Source organism: Anticarsia gemmatalis, chromosome 27 (genome assembly GCF_050436995.1).
Source record: "Anticarsia gemmatalis isolate Benzon Research Colony breed Stoneville strain chromosome 27, ilAntGemm2 primary, whole genome shotgun sequence".
In the NCBI taxonomy this organism is placed as follows: Eukaryota; Metazoa; Arthropoda; class Insecta; order Lepidoptera; family Erebidae; genus Anticarsia; species Anticarsia gemmatalis.
The window spans coordinates 3,445,305-3,459,447 of record NC_134771.1 but is presented as its reverse complement, the minus strand read 5'-3'; the positions used below and the strand labels follow the sequence as shown (position 1 = coordinate 3,459,447).

General features: G+C 34.7%; 2 protein-coding genes across 11 annotated transcripts in view; both read left to right on the top strand.

Annotated features, from left to right (window-relative positions):
- The window catches only part of PIP5K59B (Phosphatidylinositol 4-phosphate 5-kinase 59B), a 79,344-nt gene that overhangs the window by 56,245 nt on the left and 8,956 nt on the right, over positions 1-14,143 (top strand). For 3 of the 10 annotated variants that reach the window (XM_076132152.1, XM_076132151.1, XM_076132146.1), the window contains 5 exons: positions 1,431-1,469; positions 2,913-3,158; positions 5,565-5,784; positions 6,460-6,554; positions 7,004-7,122. In XM_076132152.1, coding sequence (XP_075988267.1) covers positions 1,431-1,469; positions 2,913-3,158; positions 5,565-5,784; positions 6,460-6,554; positions 7,004-7,122 — 719 coding nt within the window. Of the gene's footprint in view, positions 1-1,430; positions 1,470-2,912; positions 3,159-5,564; positions 5,785-6,459; positions 6,555-7,003; positions 7,123-9,061; positions 13,049-14,143 lie in introns of those variants that run through there. The other 7 variants (XM_076132153.1, XM_076132147.1, XM_076132156.1 and 4 more) reach the window with 4 other exon arrangements.
- On the top strand, positions 3,164-5,525 carry LOC142984352 (uncharacterized; the record flags this gene model as incomplete). The annotated part of the gene is made up of 1 exon (XM_076131906.1): positions 3,164-5,525. A coding segment is annotated over one exon (1,218 nt), but the record flags the coding sequence as incomplete, so codon positions are not given.

Here is a 14,143-nt window from a genome sequence, read left to right as displayed (position 1 = left end):
AGTTTTAATCTATTAACCGTCCAAGTTGATCCAAATCGGCACAGCCGTTTATCGTGAAAAAACAAACTAACACACACTATCTTGTTTATACGTGTTTTCATAGGATAACATTTACATTCGAAATAGTAGTTTTAAATAAAATCTCTGCCTTATAGAACTATACAATTTATTAGTACGAGTTTACATCTAATATATAAAATTCTCGCGTCACAGTTTTCGTTACCATACTCCTCCGAAACGGCTTGAGCGATTCTCATGAAATTTTGTGAGTATATTGAGTAGGACTGAGCATCGGCCAACATCTATTTTTCATTCACCTAAGTGACACATTTTTTTTTATATGGCAAAGCAACGTTTGCCGAGTCAGCTAGTAGGATATAAAATTTATATTGAAAAATAGTAGTCTTAAATTCCTCCGGCTCATAGAAATGGTGTTTTTGATACAGGACGAAAACTATGTAAGCCTCCGGCGTTGCACATAGGAACACCTGTTAACTCCAAATCTAATCTCACGAAGGCAAAAAGTAAAACGAATTTACCACGAAAATGAACTCCAATCAAGTTGTCGAAAATATCATAATAATATTTATTTTTTAAGTGAATAAAAGACTCCTTTTTATAAGACTGTAACTTTTTTTATAAGTTTTTTGTAGTATATTTTTGCTTTGAAGACTTGGCCTAACAGTTTGAATAGTCGATAAAACTTTTGACTACCCACAAAATAAAAAATATTTCCAAACGGACTTAGAAATCGTTCATAATAATGTAGCGAAATTGTTTAACTTGTTTACCTATATAAAATGCGTAAATTTTGCTACACACATATTCGGTTCACCAGTATTAATCGAACAACAAAACCGACTCGAAGCAACTACACTTGTTCGGCTTGTGCCGATCGGGTAGTTTCTACGGATCGTCACAATTTGGTTTTTATTCAGGCGCGGCAATGTCGAGCGACATTTTTGCCGAACATTCATCTACATAATTATTCGGTTTTGCCGGATAGGCCGATTAAAGCCGAATCGAATATGAGTGTAATATATAGGGTTGCCAAATCCAGGCTGATCATTTCCGGGACATTTCTGGTGTCACGAACGGTATCAGAGTTTTGGTCTCCGTTCCGAGGCTATATTAAGTAGAAATTACCGAAAAAAAGACATCGTTGCTTAGTAAAAACTAGTAATTTTTTAAAATTCTGGGACAATAAAGTAAAATGACACTGCGAAAATTCCAGGGAATCTCAGCCATCTGGCAACCCTAGTAATATAACACTTTAAATTTTAATAATCTGAATGTTGGACCAAGTTTTCTATTATAATGTAAAAAAATATAATCTTGTAAAATATATTTCTACTGAATCTGTATAATAAATGTTATATGAAACAAGTTTTTCACTGGTATAACGTATTTTCACGCTATCTAATGGATAGGAGCCGCCAGTTCCAGCGGGGTCGGCAGTGTTAAAGCAGGTGAGACTGAATGTAGTATTGTGTTTTATCAAAAACGGTTTAGTTATTTCGGTATTGTTGTATATAAACTAGTAGAATAATTTATGTGTTATAGAAATTGTTATTATGAAAAGAGTATTTCGAATACCGTAGTTTTGTGTAAGCAATAAAAATTTTAGAAAAATATCCGAACTCTTCTTTTCGAGGTTAATTTTATTTATGATGAAATGAAATATATCACATCAGTGATAAAGATAGAACCATATTACTAATAGAAAAAGGATTCTAGAACTTATTTAGAAAGGTATATGAAAGAATATAGGATTTAGCGGTAACGCACTGACTTAATAATTTCGATTAAATTAAAATATTCACGGGCCTTTGGACACGATGACAGTTTTAAAGGTTACAATACCATATTTATTTGCAACTCTACGTTTCGTCCGACTTCTGCCGAGTCCGCTAGCGGACAATACCTAATCAAGGCGGTCGGTAAGTCGGCCGAAACGTCGGGTAACGAGTACGTTTGGTATCTTAACCTTTAAAATTCTCATTACGTTTAAGACCTGTTTAGCTATTTAGTATTATACGTACAAGCTGAGATAGTTTAAAAAATATTTCGATAAATCAATGTGCGTGTAGCAGACTGTTAATTCGATATAACTAATAATTCTATGTGATAATATAATTTAAAAATAAGTTATAATAAAAAAAACAAGAAGTGTAGCAAGGAGTACACTTTCTAAAAAAATATAAATTGACATAAAATTTGGTATAAAATTGGCATAATTCCCGCTTATTCCCAACACTTATTTGTTGCTTTTCATTAATCATAAAAGCAAAACAATTGGCTAATTTAACACTCAGTTGCTGTTTCATGTCAAAATTCACTGAAAAAATAAGGCTTTGCTTTAATTGTCGTTCCAATACTTCAAGACAAAATTCATCTAGTTACACAAAGAGTATCTAGACGGTTGATTATAGGGTTGAAACATCCCTTGCTACGCTTTTTGCTTAGTAAAACAATAGTTATAAACACACAGATGAATAAACAAACTTATGTTCATGTTGTCTCCTTTTCACGCTGCGCTGACCTTATTGGAACTTTTTCTTATTGGGTATACCATCAACTTGGCTTTTATTTTACAAAACTCCCTAAAACTGCATGCTGTAATTTATTTTTTTAACTCGAATATCATTAACTTGATGCACCAATAAAAAATACGATACCTTAAACGGTCAAGCTCCATCGAAAAAATATAAATTTAAACATGCTATTTTGGATATGTAACATTCCGTCTGTACTACTTGCTTCCATTTTAAACACACAAATCTTTTAATATATTTATTGTTACGATGATTTTATTCTAATGTGCCAAATTTTTCGTTTATACATTCTATTGTGTATTTTGATTGATATTAATAAACCTATACAAAATTCTGAGAGTTTTTGTCGATCACCAGTTTCTTTGTCCGACGTGACAGCGCATATAACACCGACGTCGGTGACCTCGCCGGTGTCGACCGCGGCCAAAGTGACTGTGTCGTCGGCTAAGACGACCATGGCCGCGTCCGAACCCGACATAGCGTTCCCCGCTGTGTTGAAAGGGTCGCAAAAGCAGAGAGTCCCCCCGCCGGTCCCTCCGCGAGGATCTCCCAAAGCGAAACGAGGAGGAGGCAACTCCCAAGCGTCTAGCCTCGACAACAAAGGTGATTATCCAAACTTAAGCATATCCGTGAGTGACATTCCTCCTCAAACACCTATCACAAGCAGCGACGACGACTTCTGCTTCTATGGGCATGACTTTATATTTAAAGAACCCATTGCATGTCGCATCCCACCGTCTGTGTCCGAGAGTTCTGTTAAAATAACTAAATTGGTAGCGTCTAACTCGTTTCTTGATTATGTTGAGGAAGCTGACAGTATTACGGAGAGATCTCACCCTGGCAAAGCGTTGATCGCACAGACTAATATGATGGCCAAGTTTAATATTGATAAAGCTCTGATTGAGCACTTAGACTCTGGTGATTATGATGATACGTCGCTTACTGAGTCTAGTAGCGAAGAAAGGATTGTGATACATGAAGTACACGATTTTGTTGACGAAGCGAGGGGAAGACAGTCTAAAAGTCCGTCTCAATTTGTTAAAAATGTTGTTACACATATTGGTGATAAACTGTCTCGTAAATCACCGACTAATCTTGACTCTTCGACCGAAAAAGTCAGTGTACACAACATAAGGTCGTCTGATTTGATATCTGCTGCGAAAACTTTGAAAAAGGTCACCCCGACTGACAAGGCTAAAGTACCAACGATAGTCAAAGATGAAATCGAAATAAAACCTGAAAAGAACGGTTCTAAACCGGGCATAATATCTGGTATAACGAAGAAATTAAACTTCAATCAGTCTAAAAGAGATAAAAATCGTCCGCAAGAGAAAAAGTCTAAACCGAAGGTAGAAATACGTACTTATACTCGCGGAATGACTAAAGATGAAGTGATATGTCATAAGAAGGCTAAAACTAAGATTGATATGTTCCAAAAACACATTTGGAAAGCTCAAACTGACTCGGATAGTTCGAGACGTAGTTCTTTGTCATCATCACAAGACAGCCAACGATCTGGGAAGCAAATCGACGTTCATATACCAGTTAAAGAAACTAAAAAGTTGTTTGAACCCATCGAATACTCCCACGGGAGTCTTACTTCTATAGATAAAAAGCATTTCTCTCTAACTACCACTGCCGTAAACCCAGTAGTTGCCAAATCAATAAGCGGTAACGTCCACGAAAAAATAAAACAGTTTTCCGAAACTCCTTTGACTAAAACGCCAAATAAAGTCCCGAGGCAGAAAAAGAAAGGCAGTTTCAAAAGGAAATCTGATAAGAAAAAGGTTTTGAAAATGAAAAAAGATGTCGAAGAAATATTGTAAACCAATATGGCCGATTCCCGCCAATTGCGATGTTGCCAAATGCAAAAAAAGTGTGATAATAAAAAATGGAGTGGATATAATTTGGAATTCTATTTTTAGGCTCAAAGCCTGTGCGTTTACAATTTATTTAGAGATAGCATGTAGTTGTTAGATTGTGTTGTGAAACCTAAACGACTGCCATTTTCGTATTTTTAAAGCGCGTTTTGTTATTTTGCTCTTGCGCTGGTTATTTCATGTTAGCTTTGTTCCTATTCCTTGTTTTTGCATCCTATTCTATTATAATAACATTTAGAATGATATCTATTCATATTTCTGTATTTAGTTGCTAAATATAACATTAGATTTAAATTGTTCTCGTTTTAGTTTTTGGACTAACAAAAAAATTAAAATTATTTTTGGTACTAATCTGTATTAACAAAATGTGTTCGAATTTTTAAAATTACTCGAAAAACAGCTATTTATTCAAATTAAAACTTGAATAATTTAAAATTACGACTTTTTTATTACATCTTCGTTTTTAATTACTTAAAACATACTTTTATCTTATAGTTGTTTCGATATTTATTTAAGACGTTATATGGTAGAATATTACCAAATTATTGTAGCAACACTAACCCCCGGTTTGAGCACTTCTGATAAGTGTCAATTAGCTTACCAGATGGATTTTTGACAGTTATTTTCGCAAACAGTTACATTATCTTACAGATAGATTATCTAGCACTTACCTATAAGCTGTGAAACTACAAACATACATACTGTTTTAATAATAAACGTCGTATTTATAAGCCCTGATTAGTTATACAGCGTTTTTTCACTTTCAATCAATTTTGAAACTGTATACGAATGAGACAAAACACTGTATAACAAATCAGAGCTTTTACGACGTTTATTAGTAAAACAGTCAGTGTATAAATATGCTCAACAATAAGTAATTTCTACGATATAACGTCCCATACATCCATTCATACATTTATAAAACTACATCAAAGGAATACCAATAGTAAAAAAAAACTAACTTGAACACGTAATCGCTTGCATATTAGTTCATTACAGAGTTCCACGTAGATTAACCCACAAACGTAGTTTTAGTAGAAAATAGTACCCTCAAACTACTGTAGTTAAGCAACTAGTACCAATAACCTAACCTAGCTAGTTCGAGTAGTAAACGCTAGTTAACCTTCAGCGGGCGCGCCGCTGTCCTGTTGTTCGACCCCACCACCGCCGTTTGAAGAAGCCCCCCCTCCGAGGACCTCGAGGACTAACTCCTCGTCGACCACGTCTTCGAGCGCGTCGGGCAGACGTCGTGGCGCCTCGAGTGCTGCCAGTGTGATGACCACGTCGTCTGCGTCGTCGCTCGCACTCACGCCTGCTGCGTTAAGTAGTGCGCGAAGCAATGATGCCAGGTAATAAGATAGATTTCAATATTTATTTATTAAAAAAATTCTGTTAAGAATTTCTTAGTGATTGCCTAAAGTTAGGACGTGGGTTGTAGATCTGCGTGCCTCGGAGAGCATGTAAAGCCGTCGGCCCTGCGCCTGACCTCTCTCTTGTTGTGTTGGTTATCCGTCCTACCAGACTATGAGAGTGAAGGTATAAAAAGTGTACCTGTGTATTGTGCACACACTTGGACACCATGAGCTAAGTCGAGCACAATTGGCTGGTTTCAATGAAATTAGCCGCTGCAGTCGAATATCGGCTAGGAAGACATTATACTCTGTATAAAAAATAGAAAGTTTTCATTCCCGAACAAAAAATATTTAAAAGTACTCTCGTACATTGCAGTTTTTTACTACTTTCTTGCCGAAAAGTGCAGGCAAGTTGAGAGGGTATATCCCTTTAGTGTCGAATTTAAAGTAGGTAATAGCGATGGTTGAAGACACCACTGTCTAATATTAACCAAGTCTAACCAGATCACCATGAAACTACAGTCAAAAATTAAATAACCTTCAGTGCAATTACATAATAATATGTGTATATGATGTTTTTTACTCGATGATGCCTGCTTCACAGGAATATTAATAAGAATATATCTGAATTTGACTATACTAAACTTATATGAATCGATGACATTTTTCCAGCGTGTGTTGGACACCGCCCGCGTCGGTGGAGGGCTCCACTCCCACGTGGACGGAGGGCACGCCCAGCTTCACCGAGTCCAGTAGTAGTGAACAAGGTGGGTACTTCACAAATAGATAAAATATTAATTAATTAATTTATTATTATTAAGGAGATTTTTTATATCAAGATATTGATTTGCTGGTCAAATACTTTGGCTAAAGTTGCCTAGTATCCACTCGCATTTAAAGAAATTAAATGTATATGTAAAAGTTTGACTTTCTTTGTGACGCAGTCGGTAGTGTATACGACTGCTGATCATGAAGACTCGGGTTCGATTCCCAGGGACAAACTGCTGTTGATCTTTTTAATGCTCAATAATAGCCCTAGTTTTGGGAACTTTCACAATATTTACCAATTACACTGAACTAACACTGTTGAAACGCGGGTATGTAAAACACATTTGCCTGCAACTTCAAGAATAACAGGCGTTATATTATGTTTGTATGTATGTACTGATGTAGCATAAAAAAAATGTTATATAAGACATATATGTATGTTATATAGGCTACCCAATAACACCAGCCCGCGGCGCGACCCCGTGCGACGGGCGCCGCTCCCCGCGCCCCCCGCCGCCGCCCGCGCGCGCCCCCCCCACCACCATCAACTGCCTCACCACCGAAGTGGTGAGTTCATTGACCCTTGTACAGTGATCTGGTGAACAGATGATTGGGAAGATGGTTGATATATGAAAACTATTACGGAAAATTAAATTTCTATGATATACTATTTCTATGTAATGATAGGTAATACAGAGCAAACATTTTTGATAGTACCAAAGAAGTTTCAGGCAAAACTTGTGCATTAACATTTCTACCAAATTTTATAGGCAGGCAACACTGGTAGTGTTACCAGCCGTGAAATTTATCAAAACAATGTTTGAGTTTTCTTAAATCTTGAAATTTAACACATTTAACACTTTATAAGCATAGAGAGTTAGAGACCTTGTGATATTTTAATAATTTGTTTGGATTGCTATATTGCGTTATTTACCTTGGTTTGCTAAGATTATGGTAAGTGCATCTTGGTCGAAACGTCAAGCAAACTAAAGTCAATAATGCATGATTAAATTCACGCCCTTGTTTTTTTCATAACATATTCGTTTACATACAGTTTACCTGGGTAACGTTGAATCATTTGGGTAACATTGAACGTGGGAATTTGAACTAGTTACGATTATTTTTTCATATGAAACCAACACAATTGATAAAGGTTTATCTTAGTTTTGCAAACTTTTTTCAATTGTGTTGGTTTCATATGAAATAAATATCGAAACTAGTTCAAATTTCCACGTTCAATGTTACCCAAATGATTCAAAGTTACCCAAATTGACCTTACCTAAAATCGTACATTTCATGAAGACTTTTTTAAAGAACTTTTTATTACTGTTATCAACCATCTTCCTAATATTGTAATTAATAGGTAAGTTTAATTCGCTACAGTAATTGTATGTGGTGGAATTTTAACACAATTAACAAGTATTCTACACGCTACAGCTTCAATAATACAAGCAAAATGAATGGCATTTTTACAAATATTAGGTCGGGGAAAAAGTCTTTTCGCATTATAGTATGTATGAACTTGTAATCTCTTTGGCTACAAGAATCACAAATGAGTACATGGTTCATTAGGTTTCTTTCAGTGAGCTCGCGAGGTACCCAAATATCGAGCTTTTTTGTGTAGAGAAAACATTTTATTACAAGTTCATACATACTATAATGCGAAAAGACTTTCCCCGACCTAATATACCTATATTTTTTTACGTTTCCCGCCCAAATTCATCTTTGGCTGATCAATTCTTTTAATTTGCATTCATGCCATTCATTTTACGAAATAAACAGAAAATGTTGCCATAGTATTAAATTAAGCACTTATATTCAAACGTAAAGTTACTTGATAATATTGTAAATAACCAATAAAGCAGTTATATTAACACATAAAGTTACTTGACTCGTATGGTAAATAATCAATTTTATCTATTACTATCACACTGCTGGGCAAGGGTCTCCTCCAGTAATGAGGGAAGGAGTTTATCGTACTGGTCAAGTGTGGATTGGGGAATAGAAATTATTGACTGTTATGTATAAAAATCCATGGTTAAGTGTAGTATTATGAAATCAAAAAATAAATAATATGAATAAAATACTTATTATGGATTGTTCGTACTCGAAGCAACACACCAATGACTTTTACAAGTTATGTGTGTATTAGAAATAATTATCACTTGTTCTAACGGTGAAGGAAAACATCGTGATGGAACCTTTCTAGCCTAGGGGTTCTTAATCATATTTTTGAGGACATACAAAGTCCCGAACTCGCATTATCCAGCGTGGTGGACTCAAGGCCTATCCTCTCCATCGTTCGGGAGAAGACCCTTGCCCAGCAGTGGGACAGTAATGGGTAAAAGAGAGGTTGTTTTATATAAATCAAGGTAACATTTTCTGTAACTAACAACGCGCACACGCCTACATACTTTATACTCCAATACTATTTTATTTATAGCGCATAAGCAATATTAATGAATGCTCAATTTTCTTTGGACGCTGCTTCAATGGTGGGTTATAGTTGCATTTAAAAGAAAGAGTTGAAAAGGATTACAAATGATTGAAAAAAATATCAATAGCATTACTTAAATATCGCTTATAATTCTGTTTTTACGACGCTAGCTTGTTAGGAACATTTTTTGTCATGGCAATCTCAATATTTAAAAACAAACACAAAATTGGGTGCTTCCATTTTGAGGAATGCGAAAAAATAATGCTTGAACGTGGTCTTGTCTATGTTTAAATAAAAAATAATAGCAATAATTATTTCGGTTGGTAACTTTAAACTAAGTGTTGCCATTGTCTTGTTGAAGTAAAATGAAACGCTAGTTAAATGTATGTTGTACGCAGTTTTCGAAATGTTTAATATTGCCAAAAAATAACGGACCCATTTTTTTAAAACAAAAAATGTTGTAGACTATGTACTTTAGCTATTTGTAGAGTTAATGATTTAATCTAATTTTTATGTTTTGGGACTTATTTTATAGTGATTTCGGAAAATAGTTTATCTATTATAACAAACGAACCCGAATACCCTTCAACCCCTCCCTCATTACGTGAGCCGACTCTTGTGGGACAATAACGGGTTAAAAATACCATGACCCTTGCCCAGCAGTGGGACAGTAATGGTTTAAAAAAAGTGGGAACGATTCTGTCTGGGTCTCCTTTCCAGCTGCCACGAATGCTTTCTGAATACTGTACATAATTTGATTGCCATAGGAATTGAGTTATCAACACCACTTACTGTGTTTCAATAAGTATATCGTGGTTAACTAACCGACAGATAAGGTTTAGAGTAGGTCGTTGCCCCATAATATTATAATGACCTGGGTATAATATAAAAGGTTACAGGAATGTGTTTTATTAAAAAAAATACGGTCGTTTAATGTCGTTCAAAATATATTTCTTATTGTCAACGTTTTTCTTGAATTAATCTGATTTCTTTTGAAGGTATCAAATATAATGTACCAATGATTTTTTATACTTTTGGGTAAGATATTGAAACTGGAAATAATCAAAGATAGTTAACTTAACTACAGTTTGGATAGTACTGAAACTATAAAATAAGTCCCGAAATAAAGGTTTCGACTGACTTCATCTAATCATATTCAGTAATCGACTGATCTGATCACATTAGCGGAGTTAGAGTCTTATACAGGGTGATGTGATGAAAGTATGTGTGAATTCACGATGATATATCTATATAACGCATATTACACACCCTGTTTGTACCGGCTTGAAACATCATATTTTCAGTATTCAGAATAAACTAATGAAAAATCTTTAAAGCATTTCAGAAAAGTTTGCGCTTACTCTATACAGAATCGAATATAATTAGATTCGAGTTTATATCCAATCGCGAACACGCATTTTATGTCATATTATATTTTATATCAAAATGCTTAACTTTTCGGCGCAGGTTGTTCGTTAATTCCCGTATCCTATATTATATTAAACATGCATCACGAAAGTTATGATGACAAATCGTTCTTTAAAATTACAAAGTAATGCGTGATTTAACTCTGGTTTAAAAGATAATAATCTAAATCTATATAAATAAAAATGAATCACCGAAATGTAGGTACGCGCAAAACTTTACAACAACTAAATTAAATTGGATAATTGTTGTACTATGTCTGGACGAAGACGGGAGAAAGAGTCCGCTAGTCAAACAATACAATTTACCATATTTTCGTTGTAATCAATTGAGTGGCTAATAAAATGTTTTAGTCTGTAATTATTACAATTTCAATAATATTTAAAAAAATAAAACTTGCCTGAGCATTTTAGATGAACCTTTTATGATCACACGTTTATAATAATTACCCAATTCAATCAAATTTGTACTCCATTCTGTCTAGAGTAAGCCGGCTGTTTATAGTAGCCACGGTTGTATAAAAAAAACAAATATCTGAAATATTTATTTCAAAATATTCATTTCAAATTTAAGCGTTCATGTACGTAATAAATCATATCAATTAAATTGCGTTAGTACAAATTAAAAACGTTAAAAATCTTCCGTTTATTTCAAATAACTGCCACGGATTCAGTCTTGCCAATATAAAGTCGACCAAAAACTAAACGTTTTTCGTATTTATTCTATTGTAATTGCTAAAAAGGTTGTCAGTTAACAAAAGCAATTGTTGTACGCTTTTGTAATACATAATAATAATATATAACCTGCTTTCATGTGAGTGTAATAATATTAATGAAATGTACGACATCTGTAAGTATTTTTTAATTAAAAGTAAAATATATAACAATAATTAATCAATATATATGGCAACACACAATATTATAATGTCAAAATACGAAAAAAAAAATAGAATGTTTGTAAAAATACTTACAGATTGTTAAATTAAATTAAAAACCTTTTTGTAAGTGGTGACCGTTTTGCGAAGTTTAAATGTGTTCATGAATAGATTAGTACAAAATATTTTAGCGGAATGTGCGTTTATTGGATTGAAAGGATAAATTCATCCCCCATATGTTACGTAAGTAAGAGAAAATTTTGACTTAAACATCTCGAAATCAAATGCTTTTGTAAATGGAATATAACCGGCTAGAGTGACCTGCTTTTTGTGGCATTTCCTGTAAAAATAAATACATCAAAATTCGGGCCCATTGAAAGACCGAATATAGTTTGGCATATTGGGAGAATAATAAAACAGTTGACCTTTTTTGTTATATAAAATCATACACTCCTTTCTATAAGGGTTAGTCAGACCAACACTAGCCTGTAGGGCTACACAATGCCACTTTTGAAAATATTTTCAAGGTAAATAACACGATGAAACATTGGTGTAGTCCAAAATGGAAGCAATCTGAAAACTGTTGAAAAATAAAATAACTTATTTTATCTTAGTAAACCGCTATATAAACAGCATTTGATTTCGATGTGCGAAATTATCAACCAAATATTTAGAAAACATTATCGTAATATGACTATCTTATTCAATGTTAAAAAAATATAACTAAGACAATTTAAGCCCCTAATATCATAATTATTAATCTTGCTACACACATATTTGAGTCTGCTCGGTCGGTTAGGCAGTATTTATCGAACAACAAAACCGACTCGAAGCATCGGACTTGTTCGGCTTGTGCCGATCGGATACCTTCGGGTGCGATCGTCACAATTCGGTTTTTATTCAGGCATGGCTATATATTACATATTTTCCCTTACATTCATCTACAGAAGCGCGATTCTGTATAGCCGTTAATAACGAATATCGAAAGTTTGACATTTAAATTGTACTGAAAAATTAGTTCTTGCCTCGTCCGTTAGAGGTACTGGTCAATGTTTCACACAACATTTTTCGATAGCTAGCCGGTTGTCAATAGTCGATAGTATTATAGAATTGCGCTACATATAGTTAACTTTACCACCCGGCTGGGCCGATGCCGACCCGAATGTGTGTAGTAAGCAATACTACAATTTCAAATTACATTATTCTCATCTCTCTATGAAGTATTACGTATCAGTTGACAACTATTGGCAAGCCACTATGCTGTACATTGTTTTCTCTCTTAGATAACAGCGATTAACACGTCACATCAAAGCAGCAATGTACTGAATAGTCATCATCAATTTGATGTACACTAGTTAGCCAGCTTTACACACATACTCTATCGCACGTTCTTAGGAGCGTACAGGATTACGCGCGGGAAAGCAGCGCGCTCTTCGAGAGCGATTTTCTTTGCGGGCGCGGACAGATGAGCGCGGCGCGTGGTCTTTCATTTCCCCTTACGCGCGATTGTTGTTTCATGCGCGATAGAGTGTGTGTGTATAAGCTAAGAACACGTTATGTTCAACAATTTACTGAATAGTGGCCATCAATTAGTACAGTTGTCAACTGACATACGTTGATACAGGTCACCCTTACAAAGACGTTAGTCTGGTGTGTAAAAACTGTTACGTTTCGTCGTTGTTACTATTATATCAATAATGTATATTTTGTTGTTGTTAACTATTTAAAACGACCGACATGTAGAATAAACATTTGAGAACAAATTAGTTATTTTAAATACATTTTTTGTTGCCCCGCTTAGTTTTTTCGACGAGCGTATTTTTATCGTTCGCGTTAACTGTCTTACTGTAGTCCTACAACTTGGTAGAGAGCCTTGGGTGCAAGATTCACGATTGAAGAATGTATACGTAATTTAGAACTACTATAAACCTAAGCAGCTGACAGTGGTATTCCTGATACAACTACTTGATTATTTAAAATACATAGAATTATTGATTATGATTAACACAAATAAATCATACATGCTGGCCTCTCTACTACCTAAATTCTCGGACTAAACTTACCGAATGCAACTGAACAATAGTCTTTTACATGGCACGACTGTCTATCGGACCTCCACAACCCAGTTTCCTAGGTTATAACACGATACCCATCGGTAAGACTGGTTGTCAGACTTTCAAGCGTCTGACTACTGTTAACGACTGTCAAAGATCTTTGAAAATAACAACTATTTAACGTGCCTTTCGAAACACGGAGAAACTTTAATAAGTGCATCACTCAAAAATAAAGTAGGACTAACCCCCGGTTTCTCAGCTACATTTAGCGGTAGTTTATCTATTCAATAGCGTAAGCTCATATAAAAAAAACGAAATTGAAGAGATAAACTACCGCTAAATGACCCCAGAAACCGGGGCTTAAACAATAGAAAATACAACTAACATATTATAATATTGCATGAAAATTCATTCTTACAAAATCATACAAACTTTGGTGACGATAGTGGCCGTTAGTTTGCCTGCAACTTTTTTATTAGAGTTACCATATGAAAAATATCTACTAAGTAGAAATACGCTTCGAGCTTACCTCTGGCTGGCTTAAAGCGGATATCCAATTAGTTTGATATCGGGACTGTGCTTGGAAGGTAAGCATTTATTTTACTTTTATTTATATAAGTAATTTAAGACGTGTGGAGAAATTATAGCAAAGTCTTTGAAACTTAATTAAAAATGTATGTTTTTCGGACAGTTACGTATATCATATAATTCTGCCTACTCCGTATGGTAGACTGCTATGAGGTCATGTTAAAAAAAAACATAAAAATTTTGTAAAATAAGGTCCTGACGCAAATTACA